Consider the following 19221-nt stretch of genomic DNA (forward strand, 5'->3'; position numbering starts at 1 on the left):
CAAGATATTTGAGTGGTGCTCAGCTGTCTCAGGATTAGGCCTTCAGCAACATCAGATTGCAGAGTACTAAGGATTTCTGGCCTGATCCATTTTCATGGGATCCTCAGACTTCTAGTTCCTGCAGCACTGTTGTGATCTGGAAAAGTCCTTTCCAGAGCTGACTTAGAGAAATGTGGGTTTCAGTGCTCACAGTGTTACAGAAAGGAAACAAAACATGAGGGATGACTATGGAAATGAACATGAATGGTTACTATTACGATAATTTTGCTTCAGTTAGAATGAACAAGTCAACAATTATACAGGAAAAATTAGCTTTTATTAAAAATGTTTAGTAATAAGCAATGATTTTCCAAAATTGTTTTAACTTACTAAACCTAAACATACAAAGTCAGAAGCAAACAAGAAATTGCTTGGTTAAAATCTTATTGAAGGTTAACTTGTCAGTAGTTCTATTAGATTTCCTGCAAGGCTTTCTTTTAAAATATCTTATTAATTGGCTTTCCTTTACAGAGATGCTCATCCTCCAGTAAAGATGTGTCATCAACAACATGGATTATTTGATTCATTTACATAAACAGAGGAATAAAAAAATAAGTTGCATCCATCTCTGAGTACAATGTTAATGCTTGCAGAAGATTCAGGAGTCCATATGTTGGCTTCCTAAGCCCAAGGCAGCTTTTACACTGACTGCAGTTTGCACCATACCAGAATGGCAACATACTAATTTCATATTAATTCATGAAAGTATTCTTTGGTCACAAATATCATGTACCTACCCAGTTTACAGTGCATCAGACGCTATTTTTCACCCTTTTAAGTAGCTTGTTTTATTGTTTTTATTATGGCATTCAGATTTTTTTCTCATGCATATATATTCCATTTCTGTGTGCATGCATGTGCACAAAGTCTCAGTTGTTTCTATGCAGACACATCAGGATAGAAAAAAAGGATGTCATTTACCTTCTGATAGCTTTCAGATATCAGACTGCAACAGCTCTAGTCTAAAATAGCCTTTCATTGGAATCCCTTGGGATACACAATTCATCTTTAGGGTATCTCATTACTGAAGTCTTCAGAACACACAAAATAAGAAATTTGTGATCCTTTTCACTGTAAAGCCACATTACTCAAACTCAAAGACTTCTTTTTGTTGTGAAAAGTTTTAGAGTAAGGGAAAATCTAGCTGCTGAGGATGCACGTAAGAGTGTCTAGACAATGACACTTTGCTTAAAAGGCACACCAAGAAAAGGCAAGCTAGGTTCCTCTCCTGATGGTCTAAACCTGTTCTATAATTTCTCTTATATATATATATATATATATATATATAGGTACAAATATATATGTGTGTATATCATGCAAATCGATGTATGCACACACACCTTTGAGTTTTTGAGAACAGAAAGTTTAAGTAGTAGAAATTACTTTAAATAAATAAGAACCATAGTAATAGGGGGAAGTTGGTACTGTTATTTTTTTCCTGCATTATGATTATAATCTAATGACACAGTGATATGTTTATACCATTTTTTTACTTTACATCATTTAGTTGTATAAATGTGAGGCGTATGACTACCAGGTGCGTTTTATCTTGCCTAAAGTAATTTTTATGGATCTTCTGTGTTCTTGCATTTTCACAAGGAATGGTCATTGCTCTTGAGAAGTATGAAGAGAGCTGAGGATAAGGACGTTCTAATAACCACAGTTAAGATTTATTTGCCTCTAGGGTTTACATCTTAGAGTGTGGTGTGCATGCAAACACACAGAGAATGACATGGACATCAATGGCTGTATACGGCTCAAACCCAAGTACTGGTACCAGCAAGGCTGTAGAATGCTGATCCTGTAAGAACTTTTTGTTTCCATTGGCATAAGCTTTGTGACATAATGCATCATTTCCAAAATAGGCACTATTCCATCTAAATGGTCCACATATGTTGACAAATAATGTTAAGAGGTATGAGATGATTACTAACTTCCAGAAAACGTTTAACAGAAGATGCCCATACAGTAGTCACCATTAAAAGCTTAACAGCTGAAGGCTTAATGTAAATATCTTTTCAGCTGTATTGTTTGAAGAAGTATGACTATCACAGTGAGGTTATTTACATACAAGGCAACGGTAGTAAATATTTCAATAGAGAACACAGTAGATTGTTCAGAGAGTGGATCACATTTTCTGGAAAGTCTGAAGTATTTCTGACAATGTTGTAAATTCCACCAATAGATATTCCACTACATAAACCAGACAAGAACTTGTAAAAGCTATTAAGAGCTTGGTCCTGCATTTCTGAGTCCCCAAAATCTAGCAACAGAAGACTATAGGAATTTTGAATGTTTAGCAATTGCAGGACAAACGTCCCAGAACACTATTAAATGTTGTTTCTTTTCTATACTTGTTAAATATAAGTATTCAATTTATTTTCTTTGGTTTTTAAATTACTATCCCTTTGTAGCTACAATATGAAAACAAACAAATCCCAAAGCACTAATAATTCCCCTCTCCCCTCAAAACAGTGATTTAAAAAACCCCAAATGAAACAAAAAACATATCCAGAAAGTGTAGCTGTTACTTCATTATAAAACTACGGTGCAAAATAGAGGTTTATACTGGTCAGAATTGCAATAGCAATTGGAAGTTTACACTTATGGAGTGACTGTAAGTATTGCTTCTCCTGAATAACAAAAATTAAAACTCATTAGGCACTTGTTTTCTTGTTTAATGACAGCTGACTCAGTGTGCGTACAAATGACAGAATCCTCTCTCAAAGAATGCTCTGTAGTGTAACAACTGTACTACTCAACTACAACAGTTCCTGATTCAGGGGAGCAGAAAAACACGTGCCTATTACTTTATTCCCAAATTTTACTGCTATGAATGGGCTGGTTACATGTTCAACTGCTGTTCTGAATCAGGATACGTGTTGAAATTGGAGTATTAAAAGATAATACAGTGGTGAGCAGCTTTTAATTATACTACAATAGCAAGTTTATCTAATTTGACTCTGCTCTCCACAATATTATCTTAATACTTCCCAACAGAAAATAGGCATAAAATAAATAGGATAACCAAAGATTACATAATAAATATACTACTGAGTGGGAGAAAAATACATTGTAATATAAGGCTCGGTAGTGTTGCACAATCAAGAAATCATTCCAGGTGCTCCAAAACACAATTCCCAGTGTACAACACCAAGTTATCACTACACACCTGAAAAAGATTGGGAAGTAACAGATTAAACTTCTATTACATTGAACATTTGAAAATGCAAACAAGTGGTAAAGTGTTTTGCTGCCTTTGCAGAACACCATATGAATATTCTTGACTGCTGCAATTGTCACTGCTTGTGAAGGAAAATTTAACAGATTGGATTTTTGAAAATTCATAATCAAATTCCTTCTGACTTACAAAGTTACCAGTGTCCACACTGACTCCTAGTATTATGTTTGAAAGGAAAACAAACTCAGAAATTTTGCTGTCTCCGTTTCTTCGCATCCATTGCATCTAGGATAGGTTGCCTTTTTGCAGTGTACCTCTGACGAAGCTCCTCAATTTCTCGTTCCATCATAGGGTCCAAAGCCTTTAATCTCATCTGTAATTCTTCTAAACTCAGGTTTTTTAACTGCAAAACAACCAAACAAAAAATAATCCCACAAAAAATATTAGAAACTTTTCAACAAAAAAGAAAATCATTGCCTTTCATTTACAGCTTTAATTTACAGCTGCAGGGTTTTTACACACTTAAGAGTATATGTGTATATATATATATATGTGTGTGTGTGTATATATATATATATATATACACAACTGTTGATACAGCCAGAAGTCTTAGTATGCTCCATAGTAAATAAAAGCCTATGAAAGCAAACACACATAGTACATTTAACTTAAGAAAAAAAAAAAACAAAACTTTGCAAACCTTGGAAATAAATCACAAATAATTTCAGGGCAGTAGTTTGACTTATTAGGCTGAAAAAGCATGCCACAGAATACAAATACATATATATATATACTCATGTATATAGTTTATATTGCATAACCAAATACTTTTTATTGAACTTTATATAGAAGCCTGAAAAATACACTGCTGCTGTAATACTCTTGACAGATATTTAGTGATACTTTCTGATAAGAATGACAAGGCACCTTCCTCAACAGACTGCTGTCAGAACTACTCAAAACAATTTGCTAACAGTATTTTAAGTAATATATTAAATAACTAACTGAATTCATAGTGGGTTTCCTTTGACCAAGTTCTTTTCTCTCCAAAAATATTTTCTCAGAATGTGTAACAGTTCATTAGATTTCACTTGTTACAAGTGAGTTATCATACAACAAGTAAATGACTTCACTGCCTTGCTGGCTGCTGCCCACAAAGGTTGAAATCTTGTCAGATATTGGGGCACATTGGGCACTACTACTCCACCTGCTACTGCAGGGAATGGTCTGCATTTGAAATGCATTTTTTGTCTGGCCTATGTTTTTTTTTTCCTGATGTAATTTAGTGCCATTCTGCATTTCTCTTTTGTTAGAATTACCCATGTGCCATTATTCTTCACCAGTGTGAAAAACAGTCAGGAAATTTCAAGTAGCACATATAATTTCTTCTTACAAAAGGGCTAATCTTTATTTTGTTTGCAAATTCTCCAACATTGCAAACAAGCACACTACCTAACTCATTAGTAAAAAAAAATACTTTTCTGAATCAACTACCAATGAGTCAATACTTCATTCATGAATCTAGGGCAGGCTTCTATCAACACAATCTGATTTGTTTTCCCTGAGGAATTAACTGCTACTTTTGATCTTTATTTTTATCAGCAATCGAGGCATATAAATTAGCAATACATCCTGCTACATACAGTCCAAACCCCAGCATTATGACTTCTACTAACAGACCACACTGCACACAATAAACAAAGAATTTAAAGTCATAATAAAAAGACTGGGCATATCAGAAATGTGTGACAAACCATATGGAAAAGACATGATTTTCATGCAACATCATGTTAACCATAAGGCTCTTAATGAAGAAGAGAATTAAACCCCACATGTCAAAATCTCTTTGAGGACCAAAGATCCCAAGATCTGTATGAGACTACAGATGTGTTCAGCAACGTTGATCTTAAAGAATCACAAAATATGCCAAGCTGGAAGGAACCCACAAGGATCATCAATGTCCAACTCCTGGCCCTGTGCAGTACAGCCCCAAGAGTCACATCAGGCACCTGAGGAACATTATTCAAATGGTTCTTTAGCTCTTTCAGGCTTGGTACTGTGATCACTTCCCTGGGGAGCTGTTCCAGTGCCCAACCAGCCTCTGGGTGAAGAACCTTTTGAAATGTCCAACCTAAACCTCTTCTGATACAACTTCAGGCCATTCCCTTGGGTTCTGTCACTGGGCACCACAAAGAAGAAATCAGTGCCTGCTCCTCCTCTTTCCCTCATGAGGAAGTTGTAGATCGCAGTGAGATCTCCCCTCAGTGTCCTCCAGGCTGAACAGACCAAGTGACTTCAGTTATTCTTCATATGGCTTCCCCTCCAGACGTTCACCACCATCCCTGTTGCCCTCCTTGTGACATTCTGTTTGCTCCCCCTTGCCCTTTCCCAAAGACTCTTCTCCTTATGAAGAGTTGCCTCCCAAGGCATCAAATATCATTCATTTTACTGCACTCCTCCCATCTGACATATACAAAAAAGGATGGGGGAAAGGAATTCCTCAGTCACCAAGATTTCTGCAGAACAAGACCTTTTCATTTGCAGAGAAATAAAAGATTAAGTGTGCATAATTTGATTTAATTTTTAGCTCATTGATATATGTAACTGGCACGTGACACATTTTTCAGTGAAGATACTCTTAGAGGAATTAAGTGTCAGAGATTTTAAGTATAATGGGAAGAGATGTCAGTGCCAACTCCACTGTTAAACTGATCCCAACACAGCACAGATGAGAGGAGCAATAAACCCACGTGTGACAGGAATAATGCATTTGGGGCTCCACAGACTTGCACATGCCTAAGGCAGACACTGAATAATCTCGTGCGTGTGTTTTGTGAGAACTGCCAGTAATGGAGTCCCTACCCACTCTTGGCCACTCTGGACAGCCACTTATTCTCTGTCAGTCACCATTGTAGACATCAGGCTTAAACTGCACAGAATAGACTCCAACTAATGTAATCACATAATTATTCTGCTCTGAAAAACATTTTTTCATAAATTAGCAGAGAAGAATGTGGTGGGTGAGTTTTTATTTAAATTTCAATCAAGAAACTGAGCCAGCAAACAGAATTAACTACTCTTTAAAGCTCACAGACAGCTGGGATGAATATTAAAATATAAAGAAAATGAATTTTTTAAGCCAGAGACCAAGAATCTTTCAGAATTATCTCAGACATCTCCCAGGAGATCCAGATAGCCACAGTACTCATCTATATGAATGGCTGATATTCAGGACATTTAAAGGAAGGAAGTCACAGAAAACAGAAGAGTTAGGAAGGACTCACCTGACATCGGATGAGAAAATCACTTAATCAGCCATAGCTGAATCTGGGAAATTATGTGTCTGTGTATGTGCACATATATGTTTCCTTGGCAAATTTAAAAATATATTTCTTTGACTTCTGCTGTGCTATAGGTATTACCTCACAAACCCTAAAAGCCTGCAATAATCCAAACACTGAATGCAACAGCAAATATATCAAATAAGATGTGTAGAAATATCTCAAACAAAATATTTCATTACTCCTATGTAATTTATTGCCCTGCATGAATAAATATTTTGGTTCAAATTCTTGAAGCAATAGAGCTCAGCATTCATTTACTTCCACTTGCAAACAGTTTGCAATTTAAACTGCCATAAATAATTCACCAAGTAGCTTGTAGCAGTAACTACTGGGGCTACTGACATTAATGGGAAGGGAGAGGGAAGCATTCAGTTGCACAAGCTACAAGAATTCAGAAAGGCTTCAAATTTTATTTCAGTAGCTTTTAAAAAGCTGTTAACTGTAATGAATTGTTACAATTACCATTGTAATCAGGATAGCATTTGAGTGACAATAATAGATAATTCTATTCCTGCCACTCAACATAATAGACTGGATCATGTCCTTTCAGAGATCAAACACCCACAACCACCCAAGAAACAGTACTTAGTGTCAGGATGGGCCACTTCCAAGACAGAGGTCTTAGTGGAGTTTCTGGCAGCAGCATTTGCCTTCACCAGGACCCTTTACTTTACCAGGTAATCACATCTGGGATTTGGGAAAGCAATAGTCCAAACTCCAACTTACAATGCCACACACAGACAACGCCTTTTAGAGTGAGTACTCTTACCCAGTTTTCCAGAGGAAAGATTAGGTGTACAAAGATAAAACTTTTCTCCTTGAAGACGTATTTGTTAACCTATTAATTAAAGAAAGCTGCAATGCATAAGGGAAGCAAAACAAACAAGCAAGTCAAACACCACCAGGGCCAGATGACATTAAATAATTTCTCCTCAAAGCTGATGCATTCTCAAGACACAGTCACAGGCAAAGAAGCCTCAATTAAATTCTCTGCTTTGCTAGAGCAAGGAAAATCAATTTTGCCTATGAAGAGACCAGACAACAGTCATCCTTACAGGACAAAAGCTCCCAGTGCTGCAAGCTGAGTGCCAGCAGCTCCTGCCTCCACCTTCACTTCTCCCTGATCCAGGGGGAAATCCTGGTAGAAGGCAACCTTTCAGAAAGGAGCTCCATCGACCCAAGTTTCCAGTGGCTGAAGTATCTTTCAGCAGCACCAACCTAAGATGGGACAAATAGAATAAAAGCATAACTAACCTAACTGAACTAAAATTTTCAGTTATAATATTTAGAAAAGGCAACTCAGCCACACACTTGGGAGTAAGTCTGGAAACTTGGTACACTTTATCTCAAACTTCTAGCAAATGGGACCAATCATTTAACTCCTCCTTGCTAATTTTTCATCTTATTTGTAATACGTTAGAGCGTTTTCCAGGAAAGGCTATATGTAGATGTTAAAAAGGAGCAGAACAGATAAGGAATCATTAGCAAGCTTTTTTTTTTTAATGTGACTGTCCTCATTACGCTGGGATACAGTAAAAATCTGAAAGTTGAGGCAGCTCCAGGCAAGAAGTGTTCCAGTCGCCATCAGAGCACAGGTCAGAGCTACCAGTGCTCCACAGACAGGCATACTGCCCTTGTGTGAAGGGTGTGAAGGTGGTAGGAGCCACTGCTGATCAGCCCAGGGGTTTAAAATAACCCAGCATGATCACGCAAGGTTTGTTGAATACAGTGCAAATTAGTGTGTCATCAGAATACTTCCTTGTAGTGGGCTGACCCTGTCTGGGTGCTAGGCACTCACCAAAGCTGCTCAGTCCCTCCTGCAACTGGACAGAAGAGAGAAAATAGAACAAAGATTCTCAAGCTGAGATAAGGTCTGGGACAGACCACTCACCAAACTCTATTGTGGGCCAAACATAACTGAATCAAAGATACTAATTAAATTTACTAATAACAAAATCAGAGCATGATAACAAGAAGTCAGTAATTTTAAAAACACTTTCCCTCCACCTCTCCCTCCTTCCCAGCTATACCTCCTTCCCCCACTGGCAGAGGGAGACAGGGAATGGAGATTTTGATCAGTTTATCACATGTTGTTTCTGGTGCTGCTCAGGGAGAGTTGTCCTTCCACTGCTCCAGCGTGGGGTCCGTCCCATGGGAGAAAGTCCTTCACAAACTTCCCCTATGTGAGTCCATCCCATGGGCATCAGTGTGCACAAACTGTTGCAATGTGGGTCACTCTTCCATGAAGTATAGGCCTTCCAGGACAGGCTTCTCCAGCATGAGTAACACACAGGATCACAAGTCCTAGCAGGAAACCTGCTCCAGCATGGGCTCCTCTCTCCACAGGTCTTAAAGTCCCCACCAGGAGCCTGCTCCAGCACGGGCCTCCTGCAGATTCACAGATCTCTTTCTGGCATCCACATGCTCTAGGTGGGTCTTCTCCATGGGCTGCAGGTGGATTTCTGCATCATCATCTACCTCCATGAAGGGCACAGTCACCTCACCAGAGGCTGCAGGGGAACCTCAGCTCCAGTGCCTGGAGTTGGAACCTCCTCCCTCACTTCTCCCCTGACTTTGGTGTCTGCAGAGTTGCTGGCCCAACAGAGTCTCATTCTGCTCTTCTCTGGCCACAATTACCACAGGCAATACCTTTTTTTTCCTTCTTAAATACGTTATCACAGAGGCGTTACCACCATTCCCAACCGGCTCAGCCTTGGCCAGCAGCAGGCCCAGAGCTGGCTGGCACTGGCTCTGCTGAACATGGGAGAAGCTTTGGCAGCTTCTCACAGAAGCCACCCAGCTACCAAAACATGGCCACACAAACCAAATACATCTATTCCAAAAACATTATTACTCTGGTCACTGCTAGTTTCAGGTGATTGGTGTTTTTTTGTCTTCAGTGACACACAAAGAACTCTTCCCTCACACACTGATGCACTCGCCTCCCAGAACCAACCTTCTGCAAGGGAAGTGCAACAAGTTTTACCTTTTTGTCTTTTGGTCTAACTTCCTGCATTCCATATGGACCAGGTTCATTTGGATCACTATTTTCAGCAAACCAAAGAATAATTACTTGCAATCATTACTACTGCCTGCAGGAGGATCCACACTATCTTGTGTAGTTTGTTTACAATCCTCATCAAACCATACTGATGAAAATTCTGGCCAAAAGAGGCACTTGGAAAATAGGTGTGCATTCCTGTCTACAGACCTAAGTTCTGAGCAATAATAAGCTCAGAAGGAAGGAGATAAAGTACAATAAAAAATGGACTCTCAGAAGTTGTTAAGTCAAAGAGTACAATGTAAATCCTGACTACTGGATTCCACATGTATCCAGCACAAAAGCCAGAAAGATGGACCAAGTATCTAAGATACTTCATGGTGCTTGCAGTCCATGGATTTAGGTGAGGAGGTCTGAACTCAACAGCCACACCTGGCAAGCTCATATCTGTAGCCATCCAATCTGTTCAGAGGGCAGAAGCCAAAATTGTGGTGGATATAGAACACTATAATCTTAATCCATTCTGGACAGCAAGAGAGGTAAATAAAACCATTATGCCAATCATGTTTTCAATATGATAAAAGTAGATTTCATTATTAATTCCATAATGCAAGAGTTACCATTGCAAACCTCCAGTCTATCAAAGTAAATTATGAAATACTGCTATTAAGCTGGTGCAACAAAAACAAGTAAATACATTTTCAGGGTTTAAATTGTTAAGAAAACAGATATTCAGTCAAAAAGCAATCTCTATCAAATTTGTTGCGTTTACTTGAAAAACCAAATTTTTCCTAGCAACTGCTTAAATGAATCTTACATGCAACATGCCTTATAGGGGCCTTTGATTAAAAAAATATGGACTGTTAATACTATATTCTGAGTCATCTATTGTTGTGATCCTAGCAATTCTTACAGTATGACTTATCAACAGAATGGCTAACAACAGTTATTGCATCAATGGCAATTGTAAAAGAGGGATGCCCATAGCACCTTCTAAGATTTAACCAGTGCATATCTTGGATTGCCTTGTGTGTTAGTGGTTTAAGGTAACAGAAACTTTTCTCTCCAGCTGTTCACTTCCCTCTGTTGAGCAGACTTTCCTCTAGTGGAATGAGCTCCACTGATGGCTTCAAGATCTTTCTTTTTTTACTGGTCTAAAAAGTTAAAATTGAGTCAGAATCCAAAAGGTACAAGATGGGTCTTTCTACCCAATTTATCTCTACTATGAATTCACATCCAAAATCTGTGAATCTCACTAGTGAAAACATTGTCACAGGCTTGTGTGCAAGGAAATGCTCCCCAGCTAGTATTGTCTGTTCAGCTGCTTCCATGCAGCAACAGGAGGAGAACTGCTTTACGTTTTGCTTACACAGCAAATCCTGCTGACCCTGCCTAAGCAGTGCCAGGTGAGGATGAGCTGTCTCAGGCACCCACTGACCACACAGCACAGCTCTGACTTGCTGCCATCCTCACCCCTGCTGTCCCTGCAGTGAGCATATCAGTCACAAGAAAAACTGGGACGGAGAATGAAGTGAGAGTGTTTATTTCACAGTGTCTGAAGAGCAAGAATGCTTGTTGCAATACACGAAGTTATACAAATATAAAAAGGACCTCATTTACTGTAACAATTTAGAGGAGTGAAGGACTGACAACTGTCAAAAGCCAAAGTTAATTCCACAGGACTGCAGTTAACTTAAGTATCTTGGGAGGTAAAATAAGCATATACGAGAAAACTAAATATGTATTTTTTAAATGTTTTTAAGGGATAAAATTGTATTTAGCCTCTCTATGATTAATTCCTATTTTCACTTGTAGAATTCTCTCTGCTCTAACATTAAAGCTGTACGTAATTTTAGCAACACAAAGCTATATCTTAGCACCATCAATATTTTTCAGCTCTAGGAGATTTTTCTCAGCTTCAAAGTGACATTTCAATAGAAATCACCACTAGGAACAAAGCAGACTTTTCTGTAGCATTAGTTTATATTATTAGTTTATACTATCTAAGCTTTTTTGAATAGTGCCCAGGGCTCTCCTTCAAGCACATTAAATACTGCCAGTACTAAAATACAAAAATCATTAGCTGAATCATTTACTTTCATTAAATTGCCCTTAAAATTAGATTCCTAAAATAAGATGTTTTTAAGAGAAGGGAAGTGTCTTTTTATTTTCCCTTTCATTTCTAAGTCATCAGGAAGTAGCTAAAATCTAAATATTTCTGCAATTAAAAAGGCTGAAAAGCTCAGGGGGAAAAAATCTCGTAGTCAAAAACTTTAATGAACAATCCTGATTATTGGAACTGAAATCTAAAGAAAAGCACAGCTTATCATGAACAGCAGTGTAAAATTAGCAGTAATGTCTGTTGCAATATTACCCAGTTCCTGACAAGACAGTAACACAGTGTGCATTGATGATTTATCATATCCTCAGCATTTCAAATATAGTTTACATTGGCTTTACCTACTGTAGCATGCGGTGTTCTTGTAGCTAGAAGGCGTACAGCTTTCACCATGAAAGAGACTGAATACAGGGAAATAAACTGAAGCAATGTATCTCAAAAACTCTGAAGCCAGTAAACATCCATTAATAAGTACATTCGTGATCAAATCCTTAGTATCTCATAGAAAATGTAAAAAATAAATCTAAGTGTACAGAAGGAAAAAAATCCTACCAATCTCTCCCATGTCATTTACACAGGGTGTATTGTTACAGTACATGCTAGGGTCTACTGAAGCATGACACTTCAATTTGCTATCACCTTCTCTTTGGAATTTCATCATCCATCACAGACATTAAAAAAATTACTTTTTGAGTATCACAGGCAAAAATTCACAGTTTGGAATCCCTTAGAGAAAATCTTGGTGGCTTTTTTACATCCTGTGATTTTCTATACCAGGAATCTGAAGCTTAATTGTACAGTTTGTCCTGAAGAATACTATAAATGTTTATGGAAGCTCCCAATAGAGTAAATAAGCTAAAGATTAGGAAAAACACTCCATCTGGATACTCATCATGCTGTTTAAACTTCATTGCAAATATATCCACACAGTGTTGATGGCAAAGTAGCTACTACACCTAATCTAAAAATATGTTGGATTTTCCCCCAGCCCCTTCCTGTTTTTGTAGGGAAAAAAAAACAGCAGAAGGAAAAAAAACCAAAATAACACCCAAAACATCCTTTCAAATATTACCAAGCAAAGATATTGCAGTTTAAAGGGAAAAGGGACTCTTTATTTAAAGCTCTTAGTGTAGCAAGTAAGTAGCATCAAAATGTCAGTATTTTATCTTTATTAATCCATAGCTCTCCAGGGCAAGTGCTTCTAAATTATTGTTCATCCTGAGCTCAGCTATCAGCAGGTATCTTATGGTGTCCCTGAATTCACTATATCACATTTCAGCTACTGCAGCTGTCATTCAGCTGCATAAATCCAAATATTGCCTTCTGTTATGGTTTGACACTGGCACAATGCCAGTGCTTTCATGAAAATGTGATCTTTACTTTGAATGCTGTGAAGTGGAATTTAGAATAGAGCAAAGCAGGCTTAAACTTGATAACAGGAAAAAAATTTTATTAAACTATTACTATAAAAGAAAAGAGAAAATTAAAGAAGGGAAAAAAATTACACAAAGATTTAAATGAAAACTTTGCAAAACATTCTTCTTCTTACTATTTAACTTTAATAAACTATAGTGAGACACAATTTGGACTTTAATTAGGTTTTTATTTTTTAAGCAATTGATATTTAGTTTATTAAGGGAACAGAGTTTTTTTTGTGCCACAGACCCCTTAAGAAACACAGCTTTATATTCTGTGTTTCTATGTTATACATGGCATTGCTCGGAGAAAAAGTTTGCTATGGTGATTTTTTTTTTTTTTATGTACAGTGTTTTTATTATTAATGTATGGATATGGATGGTTATTGTTTTTAGGATTTTTTTTTTTAAGGATGTTTTGCTAAGAGGGGAGAAAATAACAGTTTAGTTTTTTATTTTTTGGGACCAGAGTCCCCCCCATTTTCCCCTGGGGCTGAGGGCTTAAGAACAGAAATTTTTTTTTTTTTTTTTTTTTTTCAGGGCAAGGGGTTGTTATTACAAACTTTTTAATTTTTTTTTTGTTTATTTTATTTTTGTTTTTTTTTTAGCTGAAGCAGGTTTTTTGATTTATTGGTATTTTTTTAAAATATAGTTTTTTTTGAAGGAGAAGATTGGTTTAGGTTGTGGTTAATACGGAAAAGTTTAGTCAAAAGTTATTTTTTGTCTTTTTTTCATTTAGAATTTTTTTTTTTAATATTTTATTTTAGGGTCTAAGGTGTTTTTTTTTTTTTCTTTTAAACTGAGGAGGGGAAAGGAAAATTTATAAAGTTTTTATTTTTTAAGGAAGGGTTAAAAGTTCGAACTTTTAGGATGGTTCGATGTTCGGATATTTAGTAATTTTTATATACTGGGCACTTTGCAGTAGCTCCCCCCGCTCCTCTTTTTTTGCAGCTTTCTCTCTCCCTCTCGGGAGAGGAATTCTGGGGGGGGAAATGGAGACATCCCAGATTTTTTTTACTTTTTTATTTGCAGGGGCTAGTTTGGCTTTAGTCTTTTTACTACTTTTGGGGCTTTTGGCTTATTTTTTTTAGGCTATGGGCTTCCCCTCCCCCACCCAGCTCGTGGCTGGGCGGGGGAAGGTTTGCATTGTATGCTGACTGGAATTAAAAAGAGTGAGTTCTTTTGGGAATTTTGTTTTTAATTTTTCTGTGTTCTCAGAGGCGTGTTTATTTTTAATTGGTTAATATTTAAATTGATTTTTTTTTTTCGGGAAAAATTATTTTTCTGTGTTAAACTACGACATTTTATTCTTCGCCTCTGAGAACACAGACTATAAAAAAAAAAATTATTATTAAAATTATATTTAACACATTTTACATAAAACAGCAATTTACATTAAATTTTCACTCCAATTCATTTCAAAACTCAACACATGCTTTGCTCTTATTTTTCTTGATCCCATTTCACAGCATTCACCTTATTACCATATTATCTTATTTTATTTTATTTTATTTTATCTTATCTTATCTTATTTTATTTTATTTGATCGATTTCCCGGTCAGGGAACCAAATGTCATGGTTTGACACTGGCACAATGCCAGTGCTCTCATGAAAATGTGATCTCTACTTTGAATGCTGTGAAGTGGAATCTAGAATAGAGCAAAGCAGGCCCAAACTTGATAACAGGAAAAAAACTTTATTAAACTACCACTACAAAAGAAAAGAGAAAATTAAAGAAGGGAAAAAAATCACACAAAGATTTAAATGAAAACTTTGCAAAACATTCTTCTCCCCACCACCTAACTCTAACAAACTACAGTGAGACACAATCTGGACTCTAATTAGGTTTCCACTTTCTAAGCAATCGATATTCAGTTTATCAAGGGAACAGAGTCTTTCTTGTGCCACAGACCCCCTAAGAAACACAGCTTTACATTCTGTGTTTCTATGTCACACATGGCACCGCCCGGAGAAAAAGTTTGCTATGGTGATTTTTTTCTTTTCTATGCACAGTGCTTTTACTACTAATGCATGGATGGTTACTGCTTTTAGGATTTTTTTTTTTAAGGATGTCTTGCTAAGAGGGGAGAAAATAACAGTTCAGTTTTTCATTTTTTGGGACCAGAGTCCCCCCCATTTTCCCCTGGGGCCGAGGGCTCAAGAACAGAAATCTTTTTCTCTTCTTTTTTTTTTCCAGGGCAAGGGGCCGCTACCACAAACTCCCTAATCTTTTCTTTGTTCACTCCACTTTTGTCTTTTTTTCAGCTGAAGCAGGTCTCTTGACTCACTGGCATCTTCTCAAAACACAGTCTTTCTTGAAGGAGAAGATTGGTTCAGGTTGTGGCTAACACGGAAAAGTCCAGCCAAAAGCCACTCTTTGTCTCTCTCTCATCTAGAATTCTTCCTTCCAACATCCCATCCCAGGGTCTAAGGTGTTCCTCTTCCTCTCTTTCAAACCGAGGAGGGGAAAGGAAAATTTACAAAGCTTTTATTTCTCAAGGAAGGGTTAAAAGTCCGAACTTTCAGGATGGCTCGATGCCCGGACATCTAGTAACTCTTACACACTGGGCACCTTGCAGCAGCTCCCCCCGCTCCTCCTTTTTTGCAGCTTTCTCTCTCCCTCTCGGGAGAGGAACTCTGGGGGGGGAAATGGAGACATCCCAGATTTCTTCTACCTTTCTATCTGCAGGGGCCAGTCTGGTTCTAGTCTTTTCACTACCCTTGGGGCTTTCGGCTTACTTTTCTCAGGCCATGGGCTTCCCCTCCCCCACCCAACTCGTGGCTGGGCGGGGGAAGGTCTGCACTGCATGCTGACCGGAACTAAAAAGAGCGAGTTCTCCTGGGAATTCTGCTTTCAACCCCTCTGTGTTCTCAGAGGCGTGTTTACTTTCAATTGGTTAATATTTAAATTGACCTCTTCTTTCCGGGAAAAATTATCTTTCCATGTCAAACTACGACACCTTCATATCCAAAAGTTTTTGCCACTGTCTCCCTTACATCTGATTCTTCCATGAAAAAAACATTTAAAAAATATTCAGAAAATGACAGTATTTTATTTTTGTAAAATTCTACTAATCTATACATAAATGCAAGTTGTTTTAAGAACAAAGATATAAGCTATTAGGGAATGAGAAACATTTTAAAAACCCTGTTTGTTTAAGACAACAAAACACTGTAAAGATAAATTTAAAAATGAAAGATACTCCTAGTTTTGCTGAAGCATTTAGTAAATACAAAAATATAGTGAGAAGTAAAGATATAAGTAACTTGAAGTAGAAGTCTTGAGGCTAAAAAAAGCTGTATTAAAATCTAAAAATTCATTGAATATATAATGATATATTTTAAAGCTATTTTACCTCAATAGTACATTTAAGATTATTTTTAAAATAGAAAGAAAAATGCAAACTCATTTAATAGTAAGTTTTGATACACAATGTATGCACAACAATAACCCTCAGACTGAGAAAAGCATTTAATCTGAAGAGCAATGCAAGAGGCTAAAAGAATTTTAAAAACCAAACCTTATTGTCCCTAGTGAGGGATAATACAAGTGAATCCCAATCTTCTGAGAAGCATAAAAGGTTGATACTCAAAACTAAACCAATAAAACTAAATATTCCTAACAAGGAAAGTTTGTTGGAAGAGACATGCAACCCCCAAACCCAAAATGCACATAACAATTGGTATCTTATTTGCTGGAAAACCTTGATTTAGTTATATTCTTTATAAGGAAGAAAACTCAGTTTAGTTTAGAACAGTCAATTCAGAAAGAACCTACAAAAATAAAAAATTATCTTTAATAAATATAAAAATTATAGACATACTCTTTGTTAGGGTTTATATAATGCTTTCCGGAAGTCACATATGGGAGAGGATGAGTTTCAATCACTACTGATATAAGACAGACAAAAAAATCCTATAGTCCAAAAACTCAGGGTAATTTATGAGCAATAATTGCCAGGTTTATTAATCACTGGGAAAAAGAAGAAAATAAAGAAAAGGCAGCAAAAAACTCCCAAGAAAACTGAGACATCAGTTGAAAGAGGCCTCCAAAACATCAGAAATTGTGGAATCTGAACTTGCAGCAATTCAGTAAAGACTGGGCTAAGCAGAAAGATGTAGCTGTTAATCGTGGCAGGGAGGAGAACCCTGCCTCAGGAAGGACTGCAGGTTACCACCTTGGGAGAGGGATTGGAGGAGGATGACAGCCAAACACACCCTGAGCTTGCTTAAGCACCAACACACAGCCCATGGATGCTGCACATAGGGACTGACTGCAGTGAACTGCAAGGCTAGAATCAATCCCCCAGCCTGTAGCATCTTTGCCAGACAGCACCAAGCTTTCTCTTCTAAAGATCAAAGAGAAGCACTGCTGGCTTTTAAAGAATGTGCCTCAGTCCACAATTCCTCAAAAGTTCTTTATTCCTTCCTCAAATATTTTCTGGAAATCCTTTTCCCCCTGCCAGAACTACTTGACTACTATTTAGTCTGATGTGCTTCACAGTATTTAGCTTGATGTGGTTCTCAGTTTTCCTAAAAGATTTGGGTGCCTAATAGCAGCATCCTTGCCCACGGCACCCTCAAAGGGGAAGGGTACTGTTCCACTCTTGCATGGCATTCAGCAGCTTCCTGAACCACAGGGAATGGAGATCTCAATTCTGATGGAAGTTTTAATGTTATGAAAATTGATTAAAATTGTTCAGGCTTAAGAACTGAGCAGATTTTTAAAAAATCTCTTTATACCAAAACAACAGTTTATTAACTTTTCCTGATGCTGCCTTCCATTGAAGTCCTATCTATAAATCATGCCAATCAGGCACTACAGAATTTCAGCTGGTTCATTAAGGATTTGGTTTTTCTTTTGTCAAAATGCACCAGCCTCGGAAAACACATAATGAATGAACTCTATCAATGAACCTGATGAAATCCACTAGTATGATGGGCTAAATCTAGCAGACATCTACTAGTTTGCTTTTAATCAAGACTAAATTAAATCTAAAATAAGTGAACAAATACAGAAAAGGGATAATCTATGAATAACACCACTTAGCTAGCAGCTTTTAAACAATATACAGTATCTCTTATTTTACAAACATTTAGTAGACAACTCTATTGGAAATAATATACTAAAAAATATCCTGAAAATACAGAACAAGATAATCACTGATAATTGATCATGTCAACACACATTAATCAAGAGTTCCATGTACCAACATACGACTAAAAGCAACACTAAGTTAACAACAATAGACCACTCATCTTAATGAACAAGAAGTCCAGGGAATCTAGACACTGAACAGTACACTCAACCATAATCTAAATCTAGTCTCTAAAACACAATCCACCTTTGTGAGAAGTGTGATGCTCACTCTCTATGAATTTCAAAACTACAGTTATTAATTAAGATTCAGTAGCATATTCACTTACTGGTCTAGAACTGCCAAAATCATGTGCCAACGAAGTAATTTATTATCAAACATTTTGTCTGTGACTCAAACATCAGTGCAATCAAGTCAACAATTAGCACAGCTCTTTCTTACCTTCACAGAATTCTTTCCTAGGAAGGTCTACAGAGTATTTATCTATTTGCTTTCTCACAGAGAACAGAGCAATGCTAGTTTATTTAATTAGGTTTTTTAGTCCATAATCTGCAGATATAATTTTGACTCACTATTCAAGGCTAACAGGTACTGTACAAGCTTTTGTGCCAATGCTGTTCATGAATCCCCATTCAAATTTAGAGTGCTCACTCTTTCCCCTCTGCACCTCTGGAGTGAATGATGACGATGACATAGCCCAAACTCAGGAATGTACGAGCTCTACAGACTCTCAGCATGCAAATCACATCTCAGTAGAATCTTTATGGCCTCTCTGCCAGTATTCCAATCCATCTCTGGAATGATTATCTAGGGTTCAATTAAGGGCTCCATTTTCTAGACTTAAAAATCCATAAAGAAAAAGAAAACAATCATAAAATCTTATCCACTGCATAGCTGATATACTGCATAGTATATGAACAATGAAAACACTGGTAACGTTCAAGTGTAGAACATTGGTAAACTTCTAGTGTCTGTAGCTTCTAGTCTAGATCCCTCTCAAGAAAAACTGTTGGGAATTCAACA

General features: G+C 37.2%; 1 protein-coding gene across 2 annotated transcripts in view; it reads right to left on the reverse strand.

The window, feature by feature from the left end:
• Positions 1 to 294: 294 nt before the first annotated feature.
• The window catches only part of STK3 (serine/threonine kinase 3), a 132821-nt gene continuing 113894 nt past the window's right edge, over positions 295 to 19221 (reverse strand). The window contains exon 11 of one of the 2 annotated variants that reach the window (XM_021529418.3): positions 295 to 3623. In XM_021529418.3, the coding sequence (XP_021385093.1) occupies positions 3465 to 3623 (159 nt within the window). In that variant the 3' untranslated portion in view covers positions 295 to 3464. The remainder of the gene's footprint in view (positions 3624 to 19221) is intronic. The other variant, XR_014953013.1, reaches the window with a different exon arrangement.

This window comes from Lonchura striata, chromosome 2 (genome assembly GCF_050655825.1).
Source record: "Lonchura striata isolate lonStrDom1 chromosome 2, ASM5065582v1, whole genome shotgun sequence".
In the NCBI taxonomy this organism is placed as follows: Eukaryota; Metazoa; Chordata; class Aves; order Passeriformes; family Estrildidae; genus Lonchura; species Lonchura striata.